Source organism: Salmo salar, chromosome ssa14 (assembly GCF_905237065.1).
Source record: "Salmo salar chromosome ssa14, Ssal_v3.1, whole genome shotgun sequence".
Classification (NCBI taxonomy): domain Eukaryota; kingdom Metazoa; phylum Chordata; class Actinopteri; order Salmoniformes; family Salmonidae; genus Salmo; species Salmo salar.
Genome location: NC_059455.1, coordinates 69,998,576 through 70,021,208, shown reverse-complemented (window position 1 = coordinate 70,021,208; position 22,633 = coordinate 69,998,576). Strand labels below are relative to the sequence as shown.

The 22,633-nt window shown below is 43.4% G+C and overlaps 1 protein-coding gene across 2 annotated transcripts in view; it reads right to left on the bottom strand.

The window, feature by feature from the left end:
• Positions 1-22,633, bottom strand: part of LOC106570184 (dysbindin) — a 28,801-nt gene that overhangs the window by 2,264 nt on the left and 3,904 nt on the right. Inside the window, exons 2-3 of one of the 2 annotated variants that reach the window (XM_014142230.2) lie at positions 7,544-7,747; positions 5,552-5,686 (exon numbers count right to left, since the gene is read on the bottom strand). In XM_014142230.2, the coding sequence (XP_013997705.1) occupies positions 5,552-5,686; positions 7,544-7,747 (339 nt within the window). The remainder of the gene's footprint in view (positions 1-5,551; positions 5,687-7,543; positions 7,748-22,633) is intronic. The other variant, XM_014142231.2, reaches the window with a different exon arrangement.

The following is a 22,633-nucleotide window of genomic DNA, read 5'->3' as shown; positions in this document are numbered from 1 at the left end:
AGCAATGGACATTAGACCGGTGGAAATCTGTCCTTTGCTCTGATGAGTCCAAATTTGAGATTTTTGGTTCCAACCACCGTGTCTTTGTGAGACACAGAGTAGGTGAACGGATTATCTCAGCATATGTGGTTCCCACCGTGAAGCATGGAGGAGTAGGAAGTATGATGGTGGTTTGCTGGTGACATTGTCTGTGATTTATTTAGAATTCAAGGCACACTTAACCAGCATGGCTACCACAGCATTCTGCAGCGATATGCCATCCCATCTGGTTTGGGTTTAGTGGGACTATCATTTGTTTTTCAACAGGACAATGACCCAAAACACAACTCCAGGCTGTGTAAGGGCTATTTTACCAAGAAGGAGAGTGATGGAGTGCTGCATCAGATGACCTGGCCTCCACAATCCCCCGACCTCAACCAAATTGAGATGGTGTGGGATGAGTCGGACCGCGGAGTGAAGGAAAAGCAGCCAACAAGTGCTCAGCATATGTGGGAACTCCTTCAAGACTGTTGGAAAAGCATTCCAGGTGAAGCTGGTTGAGAGAATGCCAAGAGTGGTCAAAGCTGTCATCAAAGAAAGGGTGGCTACTTTGAAGAATCTAAAATCTAAAACATATTTTAATTTGTTTAACACTGTTTTGGTTACTACATGATTCCATATGTGTTATTTCATAGTTTTGATGTCTTCACTATTATTCTACAATGTAGAACATAGTAAGAATAAAGACAACCCCTTGAATGAGTAGGTGTTCTAAAACTTTTTGCCGGTAGTGTATATAAAATATATATTTTTAAATTATATTTTCCTTTATTATTTTCCCCTAACATTACCACCCTTCCCCTAATTGGAATAAACTAATGGAGAACAACACTTAGGCTTCTACTTCCAGCTTATACATACTATGTACATTTTACAGACACTATATTTTACAATAGCTTTCTTTTGTTTGTTTTTAGTCCCACCCTTCAGTTGCCCTCAACCCCTCCCATCTTTCTCTGAAGACCATCCAGTTTTGATTTATATTTGCCTTATATTTTTCAACTGTCTCTTCCCTGCCAAATCTGCAGAGCTGGGATGGTTGTATCCCCCATATATATAACATTCTATTGGTTGCAAGAATTTTGTATAATAATTTAAATTCAAAATCTCTCAGTTTTAAATCCAGTATCATTTTGTGTATCAGTTCATAAACCATGTGCCATGGAATCGGTACATCGAAAATCTCTTCCCAAAGATTTTGCTATCTATATGGCACAGCTGTCCATTTGTTGGTCCTCAAATGAAACTGGTATACTTTTTTATTTATCACAGTTTTTTTTACCAATTTTGGTCTTTAATGCAGGGCCGACAGACAAATTCCTTACTTTCTCCCCCTTCCAGTTGCCTCTTCCATTTTTGCAGTAATGAGGCAATTAGTTGGTTGTAATACATTTCCATATATTTTTGTTAGCTGCATGTGTGACATATCCTATTTATTAAATCACTTACAAAGATTATACCGTTTTTTTATAAAGAATCCTGCAAAAATTGTTTTTGTATCAATTACTATATTTGAGTTTAACTTTAATATTTGTTGTAATATTTGTTCTGTCTTCTCCGGTGGATTAAACCGACATTGGAACCAACTTTACAGTGATATTTTGGAGATTGTTTCATTTTCAAATAACCAAAAGTGAGAGGTTGTAATCTGAAAAAAGGGAAAAAGGCTATTCTTAAATAAGGCAATTTTTACTAATCTGCTAGAGAACCAGTTGGATTTAAGTGTAACTTTTGTATGACTGAAGCCTTTAGTGAGAAGTCTAATGCTTTCATTTTTAATAATTTCTGTCCTCCAAATTCATATCCATTATATAAATAGGCCCGTTTAATTTTGTCTGGCTTGCCGTTCCAAATAAAATTGAATATTTTTTGCTCATATAATTAAAAAAAACAAGTTGCTAGGTGTAGGCTAGGCCTTAAGCAAATAGGTAAACTGGGATATGACTAAAGAGTTAATCAGGGTGATTTTTCCACAAATAGACAGGTATTTTCCTTTCCATGGTAGCACGATCTTATCTATTTTTGCTAACTTTCAATACAAAATATATTGTAGTAAGATCCATTCTTTCTTTCGGGATATGAATACTGAGTATGTCCACTTCCAAGTCAGACCATTGTATTGATAAACTACACGGTAATGTAAAAGTTGTCTTTTTTAGTTATACAATATGTAATATAGCACACGTTGGTTGTAATCTAGATCTTATATGAGGCTGTGGAGGGATCCAAATTGTGGATTTAAAAGAAAACATGAATCATCAGTGTACAATGACACCTTTGTTTTTAAGCCCTGGATTTGTAGTCCCTTGATAATATTGTTGGATCTGATTTTAATAACTAACATTTCGATGACCATAATAAATAGATATTCCGATAGTGGACAACCTTGTTTTACTCCTCTTGACAGTTTAATACTTTCTGAGAAGTAGCCATTATTTACTATTTCACACCTAGGGTTACAATAAATAACTTTAACCTATTGTAAACAAGATTCTCCAAAATGTATATATTCCAGGCATTTATATATCAATTCCAGTCGTACTTTATTAAAATCCTTTTCAAAGTCAGCTATGAATAGCAGGCCTGGTTTCCCAGATTTTTCATAGTGTTTTATTGTTTCCAGTACTTGTCTTATATGGTATTATCTCCAATATATCGTCCATGTAAAAACCCTGTCTGATTAGGATGAATAATATCTGACATTACCTTTTTAATTCTATGTGCTATGCATTTTGAAAAAAAATGTGTATCACAACACTGATGTGTAAGGAGCTTTCAATTTTTTTAATGGACTGAATTTTTATATTTATCACTTGGGTCCTGTTTCAGTAATAATGAGTATCTGATAATCTACCATTTTTATAGGAGTGGTTAGAACATGCTAATAACTGTCCTCTGAGTACATCTAAAAAGGTTTGGTATACCTCAACTGGTATGCCATCCAGCCCTGGAGTTTTCCTGGACTTAAAGGCTTTAATTGCATCAAGAAGTTCCTCTTCTGTAATTTGCCATTCACATTAATCTTTCTGTACAGCTTTTCATTTTACATTATAATTTTTTTTTAATCCTTACAATTATCTTTGGTTAGTGGAGATGGAGAAGACTGAAATGAAAACATATGCTTAAAGAATTTGCTTCCTCTTTCAAAATATTGTTTGGTGAATCATGGGTGACTAATTTCAGGGTGAAATATTTATTACCAAATCAAGATTATGGGGGAATAATACTGTAACCACACAATGTTCAACATGGAGTTATTTCCTTACAGAAAAGGATGAAAATACAGGAAACATAAATTATGCATCTCTTCCTCCATGCATCCAGTGCATAGCATATATTCCGCTCAGAGTTTTGGTCCGTTCAGTGTCTTAGATCCTACTCTGGCCCTTATGTGGCCTGTGAGCTGCTGTCCTCAAAGTGTTTAAGTGTCTTGCTTCTAGGTGGGGGGTGGTGGCCTCTCTGCTAGGACAGTGTTGGGGGGAAAATATGAATTATTTTGACCTAAATTTAAAAGATGAGTATCCCAGTCTGCTGTCCCCACATGCTTTAAGATGGCCACCATTGTTCCTGTACCAAATAAGGCAAAGATAACTGAACTACTAAATGACTATCGCCCCGTAGCACTCACTTCTGTCATCATAAAGTGTTTTGAGAGACTAGTCAAGGATCATATCACCTCCACCTTACCTGCCATGCTAGACCCACTTTTGCATACTATCCCAACAGGTCCACAGACGATGCAATCACCATCACACTGCACACTGCCATATCCCATCTGGACAAGAGGAATACCTACGTATGTAAGAATGCTGTTCATTGACTACAGCTCAGCATTCAACACCATAGTACCCTCCAAGCTCATCATTAAAATTAAGGCTCTGGGTCTCAAACTCGCCCTGTGCAATTGGGTCCTGGACTTTCTGAAAGGCCGCCCCCAGGTGGTGAAGGTAGGAAACAACATCTCCACTTCGCTGATCCTCAACACTGGGGCCCCACAAGGGTGCGTGCTCAGCCCCCTCCTGTACTCCCTGTTCACCCATGACTGCATGGCCATGCACGCCTCCAACTCAATTATCAAGTTTGCAGACGACACAAAGCTTGATTACCAACAATGACGAGACAGCCTTCTGGGAGGAGGTGAGGGCACTCAGAGTGTGGTGTCAGGAAAACAACCTTTCACTCAACGTCAACAAAACAAAGGAGATGATCGTGGACTTCAGGAAACAGCAGAAGGAGCACCCCCCTATCCACATCGACGGGACAGCAGTGGAGAAGGTGGAAAGGTTTAACTTCCTCTGCGTACACATCACGGACAAACTGAAATGATCCACCATGGTGCCTCTTCAACCTCAGGAGGCTGACGAAATTTGGCTTGTCACCTAAAATCCTCACAAACTTTTACAGATGCACAATTGATAGCATCCTGTCGGGCTGTATTACCACCTGGAATGGCAACTACACCGCCATCAACTGCAAGGCACCAGAGCGTGGTGTTGTCTGCACAACGCATCACCAGGGGCAAACTACCTGCCCTCCAGGACACCTACAGCACCCAATGTCACAGGAAGGCCAAAAATATCAAGAACCACCCGAGCCACTGCCTGTTCACCCCTCTACCACCCAGAAGGCGAGGTCAGTACAGGTGCATCAAAGCTCGGACCGAGAGACTGAAAAACTGCTTCTATCTCAAGACCATCAGACTGTTAAAAAGCATCCCTAACACTGAGGCTGCTGCCTATATACAGACTCAAATCATTGGCCACTTTAATAAATGGATCACTAGTCACTTTAATGCCACTTTAATAATGTTTATATATCTTACATTAGTCATCTCATATGTATATACTGTATTTTATATATATATTTATATGTACATATTATTATTCCATCCCTTTACATTTGTGTGTATAAGGTAGTTGTGGAATTATTAAATTACTTGTTAGATATTACTGCACTGTTGGAACTAGAAGCACAAGCATTTCGCTACACTCGCATCATCTGCTAACCATGTGTATGTGACCAATAACATTTGATTTGATTTGGATTGCATGGCCCCTAAAGGCACATTTAAAAGTGTCCCATACAATAAGGGTATCTGCTGTACCTATATTATGTCGGAAAAATTATCTTTAAAATCATTCTGTCCTAGTTATAAACAAGTTGTCATCCAATAGGTTTTGATTTAATTTACAATATCCTCGCCCAGGTGGAAATTGTTACATTTACATTACATTTAAGTCATTTAGCAGACGCTCTTATCCAGAGCGACTTACAAATTGGTGGATTCACCTTATGATATCCAGTGGAACAACCACTTTACAATAGTGCATCTAAATCTTTAGGGGGGGGGGGATTAGAAGGATTACTTTATCCTATCCTAGGTATTCCTTAAAGAGGTGGGGTTTCAGGTGTGAGAGTGTAAGAATTGTGTAAGAGTAATGTATATCCGAATTATTTGATGGTCCGACTGTGCATGTCTGTTTGAGTGTGTGTCTGGGTCTGTGTGTCATACCTAGCATGGGGGAGGCAGCGTTGTTGTCGTCTCCCCCAGAGAGGAGGAAGACGTCAAGACTCTCATGGTCGGACAGGTCCATCTGCTCCAGCATGTCCACGTTCACCTCCATGGACGAAAAGCTTCCTGTTGGCCCTGAGCAGCAAGACACAGATGTTAGTCACCAACGCATACAAAACCAAGAATGCAACGGCAAGGGGCTGAGTCCAGGAAGAGCCTTTTTATGTTTTAAAACTCTCAAACACACTAAGGAAGAAATAACCTTGGCAAAACCATCGAACTGCTCTTGGCTAAAACTGGGTAATTTTGGAATCCACAACAAAATCTTGCATGCTAGCTAGCTAGCTAGTTGGCAGGGTCCTATCCTGTCTAAATTGATTCCAGGCTGGAGTATAGGATTCTATCCTGTCTGAAATGATTCCAGGCTGGTGTCTGTAGGGTTCTATCCTGGTTCTATACATGTCCTGGATTCATCACCTTGCAGGAACAGTATCTGTTGTAATACCGGTGTTAAGATCACGTGTTGCATGCGTCACAAACACACAGTGCACTATGAGGTATGATTGACAGCTGAGACGGCGTACCTCAAGGATACGAGGAGAGCAGGGCAGGGCAGGGCAGGGCAGCAGGGTGTGCAGAGTAAAGAGAGAGAGGGAACTGTCAAATTGTCACCCAAGTCATATACTGTTCTCTCTGCTTCCGCCAAGTGGTACTGGAGCGTCAAGTCTAGGTCCAAAAGGCTCCTTAACAGCTTCTACCCCCAAGCCATAAAACTGCTGAACAATTAATCAAATGGCCACCCAGACTATTTACATTGACACCCCCTTCCATTTATTATTACACTGCTGCTACTCACTGTTTATTATCTATGTATAGTCACTTCAGCCCTACCTACTGTACATGTTGTCACGACTTCCACCGAAGTCAGTCCCTCTCCTTGTTCGGGCGGCGTTTGGCGGTTGACGTCACCGGTCCTCTAGCCATCGCCGATCCACCTTTCATTTTCCATGTTTTGTCTTTGTTTTCTACACACCTGGTTTCATTCCCCAATTACATGTTCATGTATTTAACCCTCTGTTTCCCCCATGTTTTTGTGCTTGATGGTTTCTATGTTCATTCGGTACGTTATGGCTGGTTTTCGACGGGTGCTGTTTTCACCCGTGCGTAATTGATTACCGTTTATTTGTTGGTCAAGTGTATTGTTACCTTGTGCCTTTATTTTTAGTAAAGTACGTTGCTCACTCATTCTGCTCTCCTGCGCCTGACTTCATGCACCAGCTACACCCACCTTTTGACACATGTACAAATTACCTTGACTAACCTGTACCCTCGCACATTGACTCGGTACCGGTAGCCCCAGTATATAGCTTCGTTATTGTTATTTTATTGTGTTACTTTTTAATAATTTTTACTTTAATGTATTTGGTAAATATTTTCTTAACTCTTTCTTGAACTGCACTGTTGGTTAAGGGCTTGTAAGTAAGCATTTCACTGTTGTATTCGGCACCTGTTGTATTGTGACAAATAAAGTTTGATTTGATTTGAACTGTTATTACCCAGCCCCACACACACATGCACGCACCCATGCACACATACACACACAAAGGGTGCTTTTCCAATGAGGCTTACCCCCACACCAGTGGGTTGCCAGTGTTTTATGCTAATGTGAGCTGTCATTGTGTTTCCATCAGGAGTGTGATACTAAAGACTTCTGGTACGTAGAATAAACAACCTTTGCATCATTGAAATATGTTGCTTTGTGAGAAGGTGCAGGTCCGCAGGTCCGCTGGAGCCATGGCCCAGTAAGACACGGGTGCCGGCTCGCTTAGATACATTTTTCTTTTAAAGAATAATGTCTGAGCCTTTTGTGTAAAACACTGGGGTAAATCCTCATTGGAAATGCGCCAGTACACACACACAACCCATCTGTCACTGGGACCATACTTCTCCATTGAAGATGACAAGGTGTTAGGGTCAATGTGGGGCTCTCACCTCTCCTCTCACTGATCTGCAGGTAGCCGGTGGACAGGTACTGATCTATGTCTTGCTGGAATGCCTCTTCAAAGAACTTCTGCCTCTCCTTCATCTTCATCTGGGCAAGCTCTGCCTCCTTTAGCTTAAACTGGCCAGGCTCCATCTCCTTTGGCTTCTCCTGGGCAGGCTCCGCCTCCTTCACCTGGGGTGGCACCTTCTCTGCTACACAGGGCCGAGATATTTAAATTTTTCATTTAAAGGTCCATTGCAGGCGTTTTTATTTCAATAGTAAATCATTTCTGAGTAAAAATTAAGTATCTTACTGTATTTGTTTTAAATTAAAATGGTCAAAAAGAAACAAAAATAGCTTCTTAGCAACAAGCAGTTTCTAAAGGAAGAATTTTGCTAGGACTTTCTGGGACTGGTCTGAGTGGGAAGAGAAAAACTGAAAACTAGCTGTTATTGGCAGAAAGGTTAGGAACTCTCTTTCTTATTGGTCTAGTCACCAGGCAGGCCAGAACTCCATCCCACCAAAACAGGATGACATTTTAGGCGGTCTTTTCAAACAGCTCTTACACTAAAATAAATTTCACAATTTCACAGTATTACTCCAACCTCATAACGTGGAAATATATATAAAACAAAGGAAATCACGTTTTGACTGCACTTAAACTCAAATTACAATGAATGGTTACTAGCGGGGATTACATGTGTGTGTACAGCATCCCATATACACTAGTTTGATGTCAGTTGCCCTAGAGCTTGGGCCTTTGGGTAGCAACTGACCATCTCTGTCTGTCTGGGCGATGACAGAGCAACAACTGACCATATCTGTCTGTCTGGGCGATGACAGAGCAGCAACTGACCATCTCTGTCTGTCTGGGCGATGACAGAGCAACAACTGACCATATCTGTCTGTCTGGGCGATGACAGAGCAGCAACTGACCATCTCTGTATGTCTGGACGATGACAGAGCAACAACTGACCATCTCTGTCTGTCTGGGCGATGACAGAGCAGCAACTGACCATCTCTGTCTGTCTGGGCGAAGACAGAGCAGCAACTGACCATCTCTGTCTGTCTGGGCGATGACAGAGCAGCAACTGACAATCTCTGTCTGTCTGGGCGATGACAGAGCAGCAACTGACCATCTCTGTCTGTCTGGACGATGACAGAGCAACAACTGACCATCTCTGTCTGTCTGGGCGATGACAGAGCAGCAACTGACCATCTCTGTCTGTCTGGGCGAAGACAGAGCAGCAACTGACCATCTCTGTATGTCTGGACGATGACAGAGCAGAAACTGACCATCTCTGTCTGTCTGGGCGATGACAGAGCAACAACTGACCATCTCTGTCTGTCTGGACGATGACAGAGCAGCAACTGACCATCTCTGTCTGTCTGGGCGATGACAGAGCAGCAACTGACCATCTCTGTCTGTCTGGGCGATGACAGAGCAGCAACTGACCATCTCTGTCTGTCTGGACGATGACAGAGCAGCAACTGACCATCTCTGTCTGTCTGGACGATGACAGAGCAGCAACTGACCATCTCTGTCTGTCTGGACGATGACAGAGCAGAAACTGACCATCTCTGTCTGTCTGGACGATGACAGAGCAACAACTGACCATCTCTGTCTGTCTGGACGATGACAGAGCAGCAACTGACCATCTCTGTCTGTCTGGACGATGACAGAGCGTGGAGGTTTAGATGACACAGTGTCACTTCAGCTGACTGTTTCTCCCAGACAGGGAAAGACCGTTATATAAGAAACGAAAGAGGGAGAATGAGAGAGGGTGCAGTTGACGTCCCCATTATCAGCAGCTATCCCCAGTCTCTCCCCCTTTCTTTCTTTAGCTACCCCTCTTTTTCTCCATCACTCTCTTGCCTTTCCACTCTTTCTCGTTGTATGTGTGCTGCCGAGTCTGTTGTGTTCCTTCCACTCTTTTCAGAAGTGTGTGTGTGTGCGTGCGTGCGTACAGTTTTTGAGTGTCTATGATTTTTTTTATGTGTGTTTGTGCGTGTGTCTTTATAAAGTGCATACATGTGTGGGTCCTGTTATGTTTGAGGATTAATTAAAGGTAGGGAGTTTCCTAAGGGACTCCACTGTGATTCATTACTGTGGTTGGTTGGCTCTGAATTAACCCTGAGAAATAAAGATATTCTGCCCTTGTAGATTGTGTCTCCACTCATCTTGACATAATAAAACTGCACGCATGTTATAAATATGAAATGAGTCATATGTACTATGCCAAGATAATCGAATCATGTTAGTCACCGTATATACTGTCAAATAAGATATTTGTATGTTGACTGATGGAAAAATCTGTATTTACCTCCAAACATATTCCACCCTAACCAATAAAGAGATGTGTATGTACTACTATTACTGCATAATAACTCTTAATGGGTTGTAATAAGAATGGATGACCAAGGTGCACCGGTGAAGCAGTAAAAGTCTATTAACATTCTGTGAGAGGGTTTTGGTTGGGCCCCTATTTAACTGGACATCATTATCTGATTGCAGCGCTGCATTTAGAATGTTGCGACTACACAGTCGAGCTGCCTCGTCTAGATCACTAGTGGAAAGAAGGCTAATGCAAGCACATCCCATAACAGAGCAATAAACATAATTTACAATACAGGACAATGCTGACAGTTTCCCTCCTTTATTCTTCTGAAACGCATCAGCTCAAATGATTGTCTATTATTAGATTAAAAATATATAATTATTCAGCATGATCCAAGGCATCCTCATACATATAAAATGCAGATTTCCACTCAAAGAAAAAAACTACAGGCCTGACAAACGTCACATTCTGTCATGGCTGTCGAAAGGATCGGACCAAAGTGCAGCGTGGTTGTAGTTCCACATTTTATTAAATCCATGAAACTTTGCAAAAAATAAATAACTGAATTTACAAAAACAACAAACCGTGACGCAATCAGAGGTAACGAGGACCAGCTGCCTCCAATTGGAGATCAACCCAAACAACCCCAACATAGAAATAGAAAAACTAGAACATAGAGATAGAAAACATAGAAAAACACAAAACACCCCCTGACCTACTCTACCATAGAAAATAACCTCTTACTATGGTCAGGACGTGACAGTACCCCCCCCCCCAAAGGTGCAGACTCCAAATGCTACCCAAACAAAACATAAACAAAAACAAAAGGGAGGGTAGGGAGGGTGATAATTGTCTATGGCGACTGAAATGCAGTCCACATAACCTCCAGCAGAGGAGGCGGCTCCGGTTCGGGGCGTAATCCCCGCTCCACCCGCTGATCCCTCCGCTCTAGTACCACCGGACCGTGGATCATCGTTGGAGAAACCGGACTGTAAATCATTGCTGGAGGTTCTGGGCTGCAGGCCGCCGCTGGAGGTTCCGGGCTGCAGGCCGTCTCAGGAGGTTCCGGGCTGCAGGCCGTCTCAGGAGGTTCCGGGCTGCAGGCCGTCTCAGGAGGTTCGGACTGCAGGCCGTCTCAGGAGGTTCCGGACTGTAGGCCGTCTCAGGAGGTTCCGGACTGTGGACCGTCACTGCAGCCTCCGTGTCATGGATCTTCACTGCAGGCTCCGTGCCATGGATCATTATTACAGGTTCCGTGCCATGGATCATCACTGGAGGCTTCGTGCCATGGGTCATCTCTACAGGCTCCGGGCCATGGATTATCCCTACAGGCTTCGGGCCATGGATCATCATTGGAGGTTGTGGAGGCGCACTGGAGATCTGGAACTTATGGCTGGCACAACCCGTCCTGGCTAGATAACCTCCGTAGCCCAACAAGCGCGAGGCGTTGTGACAGGTCGCACAGGTTTGTGTTGGCGAACTGGGGTTACCGTGCGTAGAGCTGGCGCAGGATAACCTGGGCCGAGAAGACGCACCGGAGACCAGGAACGCTGAGCAGGCATACATCTTCCTGGCTGAATATCAACTCTAGTACGGAACCTGTGAGGAGTTTTCACCGAGCGCACCGGGCTGTAGTTGCGCACTGGCGACACAGTGCGTATCTCAGCATAACATGGTGCTTGCTCGGTCACTCGCCCCCCACAGTAAGCACGGGGAGTTGGCACAGGTCTCCAACCTGACTCTGCCAATCTCCCCGTGTGCCCCTCCCAAAAGAATTTGGGGGCTGCCTCTCGCACTTGCCTCGCCGTTGGTATCGTGCCTCCTCTCGTCGCCGCTCTGCACTCGCTGTCTCCACCTGTTCCCATGGAAGGCGATCCCATCCAGCCTGGATCTCCTCCCATGTCCAGGATCCCTTGCCGTCCAGAACTTCCTCCCAGGTCCATTCTTTTCCACGCTGCTTGGTCCTTTTATGGTGGGTTATTCTGTCACGGCTGTCGAAAGGATCGGACCAAAGTGCAGCGTGGTTGTAGTTCCACATTTTATTAAATCCTTGAAACTTTGGAAAACATAAATAACTGAATTTACAAAAACCACAAACCGTGACGCAGAGAGAAACAAACACTACTCAAAAGATAATAACCCACAAAAACCCAGGAAGAAAAACCCCTACTTAAATATGATCTCCAATCAGAGGTAACGAGGACCAGCTGCCTCCAATTGGAGATCAACCCAAACAACCCCAACATAGAAATAGAAAAACTAGAACTAAAACATAGAAATAGAAAACATAGAAAAACACAAAACACCCCCTGTCATGCCCTGACCTACTCTACTATAGAAAATGTACATTTACATTTACATTTTAGTCATTTGGCAGACGCTCTTATCCAGAGCGACTTACAGTATTGAATACATACATTTCATTTCATGCATATTATTATAATTGTTTTTTTTTTTTTGTACTATGGTCAGGACGTGACACATTCTTGACAGTTGTAGCAGTGTAATCTGCAAACGTAATCTAGCCTGAGCTAAAGCAAGGAACTCATGTTCTGATGCCGATTGGCTTCTTTTTAGGCAACTACGAAACAAGTGTTATTTTCTTCTCAGGAAGGTCAAGTCCGAATATTTTATGTCTGTTACCACTGAAAACCTGAATGACCCTAGAAAGTTTTGGAAGGCTATTAAGTTTATGTCTGGTAACAGTAATGTTAATGAATTTCCGTCATGTGTATTGAAGGACTTGCTGTTTATGACAAAACTGAAATGCTGAATTGTTTCAATGAGTGCTTTGTATCATCTGGTATGCTGTTTGATTCAGTATCCTCTGTCTCTGTACAACCCTGTGTGGATGAACCAGTGAGAGCTGATCAAACGTTTTGCTTTTTGCCATTCTCAGTGCAGGAGGTACATAAAGCCCTGAAATCCTTAGATCAGAGAAAGCCTGCAGGTCCTGATCATCTTGAGCCCTGCTTTCTAAAACTGGCAGCTGATTTTATAGCTGAACCACTTACACTTACAAGCAGAGCACAATTACAGCAGCCATGAAGGTTTTAAATGATATCACTGAAGCTCTTGACAAAAAAACATCACTGTGTCTCACTTTCTTTTGATACAGTTGATCATGCTATACTGAGGCAGAGATTGTTGAGCATAGGTCTTTCAGAGCATGCAGTTGCATAGTTTGCTAATGATCTGTCTGATAGAACTCAATGCATTCAATTTGATGGGCTCGTGTCTGTTAAATAGTTTGTCTGTAATGGTTTGCCCCAGGGTTCTGTACTTGTTCCCCTCTTATTCACTATTTAAATAAATAACAAAAATGTGCAAAAATGCGCAACTTCACTTTTATAGCCTTCCCTGTAGCTCAGTTGGTAGAGCATGGTGTTTGCAACACCAGGGTTGTGGGTTTGATTCCCACGGGGGGCCAGCACACGGGGGGCCAGCACAGAAAAAAAATGTATGAAATGTATGCATTCACTACTGTAAGTCGCTCTGGATAAGAGCGTCTGCTAAATGACTAAAAATGAAAATGAAAATGAATGCTGATGATACTGTTATTTATTGTTGTGACTCGTCACTCACAAGCTTTCCAGAACTTGCAAACCGCTTTTTATACTGTTCAACATACCTTGTGTCAATTGAAGCTTATCCTCAATACTGACAAAACTAAACTAATGGTGTTTTCTAAAACAAGAAATAGACCTCTGAACCTTTCACCTATTACTACCTGTCAGGGCAATGAGATTGAGGTTGTAACCTCATATAAATATCTAGGAATGTTAATTGATGACGGCCTCTCTTTTAAATTGCATATTCAACAACTTACAAAAAAATTGAAGTTTAGGAATATGGCATGTTTTCTTTTGAAGCCAGGAGGCTAGTATCAGCTACATTTATGCCTATATTAGACTATGGGGATATTTTACGTATGAATGCTTCCGCTCAGTGTTTGAGATCAATTGACACCCTTTACCATGGAGCATTGAGATTTATTTTAAAATGCAAAACCCTTACACACCACTGCATTTTATATACCAGGGTTGGCTGGCCTTATCTAGTCAATCATAGCCTCAGACATTGGTATACTTTTATTTACAAAGCCATTTTGGGTTTACTACCATTTTATTTGGGCATTTGTATTGTTCAGAAATGTGGTGGGTACTCTCTTCGTTCGCAGGACTTTATCCTGCTAACTGTTCCAAATGTCTGAACTGAATTTGGTAAAAGGGCTTTTATGTACTCTGCGCCATCAGCTTGGAACGTCTTACAAAACACTTTCAAACTGAAAGATCTTGTCCTGATTGGTGTTTTTAAATCATTGATAAAGGAGTTTGAGGTTGATTCCCTAACCTGTCAATGTTTTCAATTTGATGTTTTATGATTTTGTTATACTCTAGTGAATTATATGTTTTTTACTAGATTACCTGTAGTTTTTCATGTTGTCTGTCTGTAATTGTGTAATGACTTGGTGCTGCCTATATTGGCCAGGATGCTCTTGAAAAAGATATTTCAAATCTCAATGAGCCCTTCCTGGTTAAATAAAGGTTAAATAAAGTGTATTTATGCAATGTTATTTTTAGATTGCAGGCATCTTTCTCTGAAGTGTTCAGATTTCCAACAAAGCAGTGGCCAACATGAAAATAACTTACACTGTGTAACGTTCGTCGTAAGGAGTAGACCAAACTGCAGCGGGTATATTGAACATCTTCTTTATTTGAAGGAAAAACAAAACACTTACACAAAACAAATGACGAAAACAGTCCCGTAAGGTGCACAGTCTAAACAGGAAACAACCACCCACAAACACAAGAGAAAACTAACCCACTTAAATATGGCCTCCAATTAGAGGCAACGACAACCAGCTCCCTCTAATTGGAGGTCGTTCCAAAACCCCAATATAGAAATAGAAAACCAGATAAACACATAGAAATAGAAAATATAGAACATACACTAAAAACCCCGAAACACACAAAACAAACACCCCTGCCACGCCCTGACCAAACTACAATAACAAACAACCCCTTTTACTGGTCAGGACGTGACAGTACCCCCCCCCAAAGGTGCAGACCCTGGATGCACCGAAACACAAAAAAACCACAAAATATAACACCATCACTGACGGCTCCCGTGCTACACCCCCCCCTCCCTAATCCTCCAACTACGGAGGTGGCTCAGGCTCCGGCCTCAGTCCCCCTTCTAACCTGCCCACCCCCGTTGAAGGCTCATGGCTGTAGACCACTGCTGGAGACCTCGGGCAGAGGTGCGTCGCTGGAGACCTTGGGCTGAGGTGCGTCGCTGGAGACCTCGGGCTGAGGTGCGTCTCTGGAGACCTCGGGCTGAGGAGCGTCTCTGGAGACTCAGGGCTGAGGAGCGTCTCTGGAGACTCAGCGCTGAGGAGCGTCTCTGCAGGCTCAGGGCTGAGGAGCGTCTCTGCAGGCTCAGGGCTGAGGAGCGTCTCTGCAGGCTCAGGGCTGAGGAGCGTCTCTGCAGGCTCAGGGCTGAGGAGCGTCTCTGCAGGCTCCGGACTGTGGGCCGTCTCTGCAGGCTTTGGACTGTGGGCCGTCTCTGCAGGCTTTGGACTGTGGGCCGTCTCTGCAGGCTCCGGACTGTGGGCCGTCTCTGACGGTTCCGGACTGTGGGCCGTCTCTGTCGGTTCCGGACTGTGGGCCGTCTCTGTCGGTTCCGGACTGTGGGACGTCTCTGTCGGTTCCGGACTGTGGGATGTCGCGGGAAGCTCTGGACGGGGCACTGTCGCCGGAAGCTCTGGACGGGGACTGCGCACTGTAGGCCTGATGCGTGGGGCTGGCTTTGGAGGCGGAAGACTCTTAACACGCATCTCAGGGCTAGTGTGAGGAGCAGGAACAAGATGTACAGGACTGGGCAGGCACACTAAAGGCCTGGTGCGTGGGGCTGGCTTTGGAGGCACCAGACTATGGACACGCACCTCAGGGCTAGTGCGAGGAGCAGGAACAGGACGTACTGGACTGGGCAGGAGCACTAAAGGCCTGATATGTGGGGCTGGCTTTGGAGGCGCCAGAACAGCAACACGCACCACAGGGCTAGTGCGAGGAGCAGGAACTGGATACACTGGGCCATGAAACCTCACCGGCGGTCTGATGCTTGCAACTTGCATCACCGGTCCTGGCTCGATACTGGCTCTAGCATAACACCTGTGAGGAGCTTTCACCAAGCGCACTGGACTGTAGCTGCACACTGGCGATACCGTGCGTATCTCTGCATAACATGGCGCTTGCTTGATCCGTCGCTCCCCATAATAAAGACAGGTGCCCCTTCGTGCCCTTTCCGCCAGTACCTCTCTCCGGAATCTCGCGTCAAGCTCCTCGCGTGATTCCTGGACTGGCTCCCCATAATAAGCACAGGGAGTTGGCTTAGGGCTCACCCCTGGCCCAGCCAAACTACCCGTGTGCCCCCCCCCCCCCCATTTTTGGGGGGGGGCTGCCTCCTCTCCTCCTGAAATGGAGGATATAATGCCTCATACCTCCGTGTGTCTGCCTAAGCTGCCTCCAGCTCCTCCTTCGGACGCTTGTTGCCATGGTCCAGCCTGGTGCCATGGTCCTTTACCATCTAATATCTCCTCCCATGTCCACGACTCCAAATAGCTCCTCTGTTGCTCCTTCCTCCGCTGCTTGGTCCTTTCTTGGTGGGTGGTTCTGTAATGTTCGTCGCAAGGAGTGGACCAAACTGCAGCGGGTATATTGAACATCTTCTTTATTTGAAGGAAAAACAAAACAAAACACTTACACAAAACAAACGACAAAAACAGTCCCGTAAGCTGCACAGACTAAACAGGAAACAACCACCCACAAACACAAGAGAAAACTAACCCACTTAAATATGGCCTCCAATTAGAGGCAATGACAACCAGCTGTCTCTAATTGGAGGTCGTTCCAAAACCCCAACATAGAAATAGAAAAACCAGATAAACACATAGAAATAGAAAATATAGAACATACACCAAAACCCCCGAAATACACAAAACAAACACCCCCTGCCAAGCCCTGACCAAACTACAACAACAAACAACCCCTTTTACTGGTCAGGACGTGACACACTGTTAATAGCGGAGAGTTAGCAATAAAGGAGAACAAGTTCTCATTTACAACTGCGACCTGGCCAAGATAAATCAAAGCAGTGCAACACAAACAACACAGTTACGCATGGGATAAACAAACGTACAGTCAATAACACAATAGAAAAGTCTATATTCAGTGTGTGCAAATGTAGCAAGATTAGGGAGGTAAGGCAATAAATAGGCCATAGTGGCAAAATAATTACAATTTAGCATTAACACTGGAGTGATAGATGTGCAGAAGATGAATGTGCAAGTAGAGATACTGGGATGCAAAGGAGCAAAAAAAACTAAAAACAATATGGGGATGAGATAGTTGGGTGGGCTATTTACAGATGGGCTGTGTACAGGTGCAATGATCAGTAAGCTGCTCTGACAGCTGGTGCTTAAAGTTAATGAGGGAGATATAAGACTCCAGCTTCAGTGATTTTTGCAATTTGTTCCAGTCATTGTCAGCAGAGAACTGGAAGGAAAGGCGGCCAAAGGAGGAGTTGGCTTTGGGGACGACCAGTGAAATATACCTGCTGGAGCATGTGCTATGGGCGGGTGCTGCTATGGTGACCAGTGAATTGAGATAAGGCGGGGCTTTACCTAGCAAAGACTTAAAGACAACCTGGAGCCAGTGGGTTTGGCGACGAACATGAAGTGAGGGCCAGCAAACGAGAGCATACAGGTCACAGTGGTGGGTAGTATATGGGGCTTTGGTGACCAAACGGATGGCACTGTGATGGACTACATCCAATTTGCTGAGTAGAGTGTTGGAGGCTATTTTGTAAATTACATTGCCGAAGTCAAGGATCAGTAGGATAGTCCATTTTACGAGGGTATGTTTAGCAGCATGAATGAAGGATGCTTTTTTGCGAAATAGGAAGCTGATTCTAGATTTAATTTTGGATTGGAGATGCTTAATGTGAGTCTGGAAGGAGAGTTTACAATCTAACCAGACACTGAGGTATTTGTAGTTGTCCACATATTCTAAGTCAGAACCATCCAGAGTAGTGATGCTAGATGGGCGGGCGGGTGCGGGCAGCGATCGGTTGAAGAGCATGCATTTAGTTTTCCTTGCATTTAAGAGCAGTTAGAGGCCATGGAAGGAGTGTTGTATGGCATTGAAGAGCGTCTGGAGGTTAGTTAAAACCTGTTGTGGATAGGGGGCAGTATTTTCACGGCCGGATAAAAAACGTACCCGATTTAATCTGGTTACTACTCTTGCCCAGAAACTAGAATATGCATATAATTAGTAGATGTGGATAGAAAACACTCTAAAGTTTCTAAAACTGTTTGAATGGTGTCTGTGAGTATAACAGAACTCATATGGCAGGCAAAAACCTGAGAAGATTCCATGCAGGAAGTGGCCTGTCTGACAATTTGTAGTCCTTCTGTTGCATCTCTATCGAAATTACAGCATCTGTGCTGTTACGTGACACTTTCTAAGGCTTCCATTGGCTCTCTAAAGCCTTCAGAAAGCGGATTTACGTGTCTCCTGTCTCTGGGCAGATGACAGCAGCAGAGTTTGTCAGTGGTCTGCCTGGGGACAGAGAGACTGGAGATGCGCGTTCACGAGACCTCGCCATTGTTTTCTTTCCCTCTTTGAATGAATACAACGTTGTCCGGTTGGAATATTATCGCTATTTTACTAGAAAAATAGCATAAAAATTGATTTTAAACAGCGTTTGACATGCTTCTAAGTACGGTAATGGAACATTTTGAATTTCTTTGCCACGAAATGCGCTCGCAGTGACCTGAATGCACGAACAAAACGGAGGTATTTGGATATAACCATGGATTATTTGGAACCAAAACAACATTTGTTGTTGAAGTAGAAGTCCTGGGAGTGCATTCTGACGAAGAACAGCAAAGGTAATCCAATTTCTGTAATAGTAATTCTGAGTTTAGTGAGCCCCGAAGTTGGCGGGTGTCTGAATAGCTAGCCTGTGATGGCTGAGCTATGTACTCAGAATATTGCAAAATGTGCTTTCGCCGAAAAGCTATTTTAAAATCTGACATAGCGATTGCATAAAGGAGTTCTGTATCAATAATTCTTAAAATAATTGTTATGTATTTTGTCAAAGTTTATGATGAGTAATTTAGTAAATTCACCTGAAGTTTTCGGTGGGTATGCTAGTTCTGAACATCACATGCTAATGTAAAAAGCTGGTTTTTGATATAAATATGAACTTGATTGAACAAAACATGCATGCATTGTATAACATAATGTCCTAGGAGTGTCATCTGATGAAAATCATCAAAGGTTAGTGCTGCATTTAGCTGTGGTTTTGTTTTTTGTGACATATATGCTTGCTTTGAAAATGGCTGTGTGATTATTTTTGGCTGGGTACTCTCCTGACATAATCTAATGTTTTTCTTTCGCTGTAAAGCCTTTTTGAAATCGGACAATGTGGTCGGATCTTTCAAATGGTGTGGATCTTATCTTTCAAATGGTGTAAAATAGTCATATGTTTGAGAAATTGAAGTTATAGCATTTTTAAGGTTTTTGTATTTCGCGCCACGCTCTACCATTGGATATTTGGCGAGGCGTTCCGCTAGCGGAACGTCTGTCCTCAACATTAACACAGTGTCCAAAGAAGGGCCAGAAGTATACAGAACCGTGTCGTCTGCGTAGAGGTGGATCAGAGAATCACCAGCAGCAAGAGTGACATCATTGATGTATACAGAGAAAAGAGTCGGCCCGAGAAATGAACGCTGTGGCACCCCCAGAGACTGCCAGAGGTCTGGACAACAGGCCCTCTGTTTTGACACACTGACCTCTATCTGAGAAGTAGTTGGTGAACCAGGCGAGGCAGTCATTTGAGAAACCAAGGCTGTTGAGTCTACCGATAAGAATGCTGTGATTGACAGAGTCGAAAGCCCTGGCCAAGTTGATGAAGACGGTTGCACAGTATTGTCTTTTATCGATGGCAATTATGATATCGTTTAGGACCTTGAGCATTGCTGAGGTGCACCCATGACCTGCTCGGAAACCAGATTGCATAGCGGAGAAGGTACGGTGGAATTCTAAATGGTCAGTGATCTGTTTGTTAACCTCTCTCGGGTATGTGGGACGAAATCGTCCCACCTAGTCAACAGCCAGTGGAATCGAGTGGCGCGATATTCAAAAATCTTAAAAATGCTATTACTTCAATTTCTCAAACATATGACTATTTTACACCATTTTAAAGACAAGACTCTCGTTAATCTAACCACATTGTCCGATTTCAAAAAGGCTTTACAACGAAAGCAACACATTAGATTATGTCAGGAGAGTACCCAGCCAGAAATAATCGCACACCCATTTTTCAAGCTAGCATATAATGACACAAAATAATTTGTAAGTCGCTCTGGATAAGAGCGTCTGCTAAATGACTTAAATGTAAATGTAAAAACCAAAACCACAGCAAAATGCAGCACTAACCTTTGATGATCTTCATCAGATGACACTCCTAGGACATTATGTTATACAAAACATGCATGTTTTGTTCAATCAAGTTCATATTTATATCAAAAAACAGCTTTTTACATTAGCATGTGACGTTCAGAACTAGCAAACATACCGAAAACTTCCGGTGAATTTACTAAATTACTCACGATAAACGTTCACAAAAAACATAACAATTATTTTAAGAATTATAGATACAGATTTCCTTTATGCAATTGCGGTGTCAGATTTTAAAATAGCTTATCGGCAAAAGCACTTTTTGCAATATTCTGAGTAGATAGCTCGCCATCACGGGCTAGCTAATTTGACACCCACCAAGTTTGGCGTTCACTAAACTCAGAATTACTATAAGAAAAATTGGATTACCTTTGCTGTTCTTCATCAGAATGCACTCCCAGGACTTCTACTTCATCCACAAATGTTGTTTTGGTTCAAAATAATCCATAGTTATGTTCAAATATCCTCTGTTTTGTCCGTGCGTTCAAGTCCCTATCCGAACGGTGACGCGCGGACGCATGTCGTGACAAAAAAATTCAAAATGTTAAATTTCCATACTTCGAAGCATGTCAAACGCTGTTTAAAATCAATTTTTATGCGATTTTTCTCGTAAAATAGCGATAATATTCCGACCGGGAGACGTTGTTTTCGTTCAAACACTGAAAGAAGAAAATGGACTCTTCACGTGCACGTGCGCACCCGTGTCATTGTTCTCAGATCGACCACTATCCAAATGCGCTACTGTTTTTCAGCCAGGGACTGCAGAGTCATCATTCCCCGTTCTGGCGCCTTCTGAGAGCCTATGGGAGCCTTAGAAAATGTCACGTTACAGCAGAGATCCTCTGTTTTCGATAAAGAGGCTACAGAAGGCCAAGAAATGGTCAGAGAGGGCACTTCCTGTACAGAATCTTCTCAGGTTTTGGCCTGCCATATGAGTTCTGTTATACTCACAGACACCATTCAAACAGTTTTAGAAACTTTAGGGTGTTTTCTATCCAAATCAAACAATTATATGCATATTCTAGTTTCTGGGCAGGAGTAATAACCAGATTAAATCGGGTCCGTTTTTTATCCGGATGTGAAAATACTGCCCCCTACCCTAGAGAGGTTAACTTGACTTTCGAAGACTTTAGAAAGGCAGGGTAGGATAGATATAGGTCTGTAACAGTTTGGGTCTAGAGTGTCTCCCCCTTTGAAGAGGGGGATGATCGCAGCAGCTTTCCAATCTTTAGGGATCTCAGACGATACAAAAGAGAGGTTGAACAGGTGTTAGGGGGGTTGCAACAATTGCGGCGGATCATTTTAGAAAGAGAGGGTCCAGATTGTCTAGCCCAGCTGATTTGTAGGGGTCCAGATTTTGCAGCTCTTTCAGAACATCAGCTATCTGGATTTGGGTGAAGGAGAAATGGGGTTGGCTTGGGTAAGTTGCTGTGGTGGTTGCAGAGCTGTTGACCGGGGTAGGGGTAGCCAGGTGGAAAGCATGGCCAGCCGTAGAAAATGCTTATTGAAAATCTCAATTATCATAGATTTATTGGTGGTGACAGTGTTTCCTAGCCTCAGTGCAGTGGGCAGCAGGAGGAGGTGTTCTTATTCTCCATGGACTTTACAGTGTCCCATAACTTTTTGGAGTTTGTGCTACAGGATGCAAATTTCTGTTTGAAAAAGCTAGCCTTTGCTTTCTACATTTTTTGTAGATGGTTCTTCGGCGACATCGTAACAGAATGGCCTATTGAGACCACATCGGGCATCACGTCGGCAGTCCAGTTGTGATGGATCGGCGAGGCTCCATCTGGACAATAGAGGGTCCAGGGCAATTGGCAAAGGAGGCCCTAGAATAGCCCTAGAATTAGCTGGTATATAGGCCTAGCTTGAGGCTAGCTCAAGGCTATCTGGTGCTTGCTTCGGGACGGAGGCGTTAGCTAACAGTAGCCACTCGTTTGCAGCTAGCTAGCTGCGATGATCCGGTGCAATGATCCAGAGCAGCAGGATTCCGGTGATTGGTAGAGAGAAGCAGCCCGATATGCTCTGGGTTGATATCGCGCTGAGCAGACAGGTGTTGTCCGAGCTAAGGCTGGCTGGCTGGCTGGTGACCGAGAAAAAGGTGAAGACTGCTAGCCGTAGCTAACAATGACTAGTAGCTAGTTAGCTGGCTAGCTCCTGATGGAAGTTCCAGTTATAAGGAATAAAAATAGCAGATCTGTACCACATTGGGTGAGGCGGGTTGCAGGAAAGT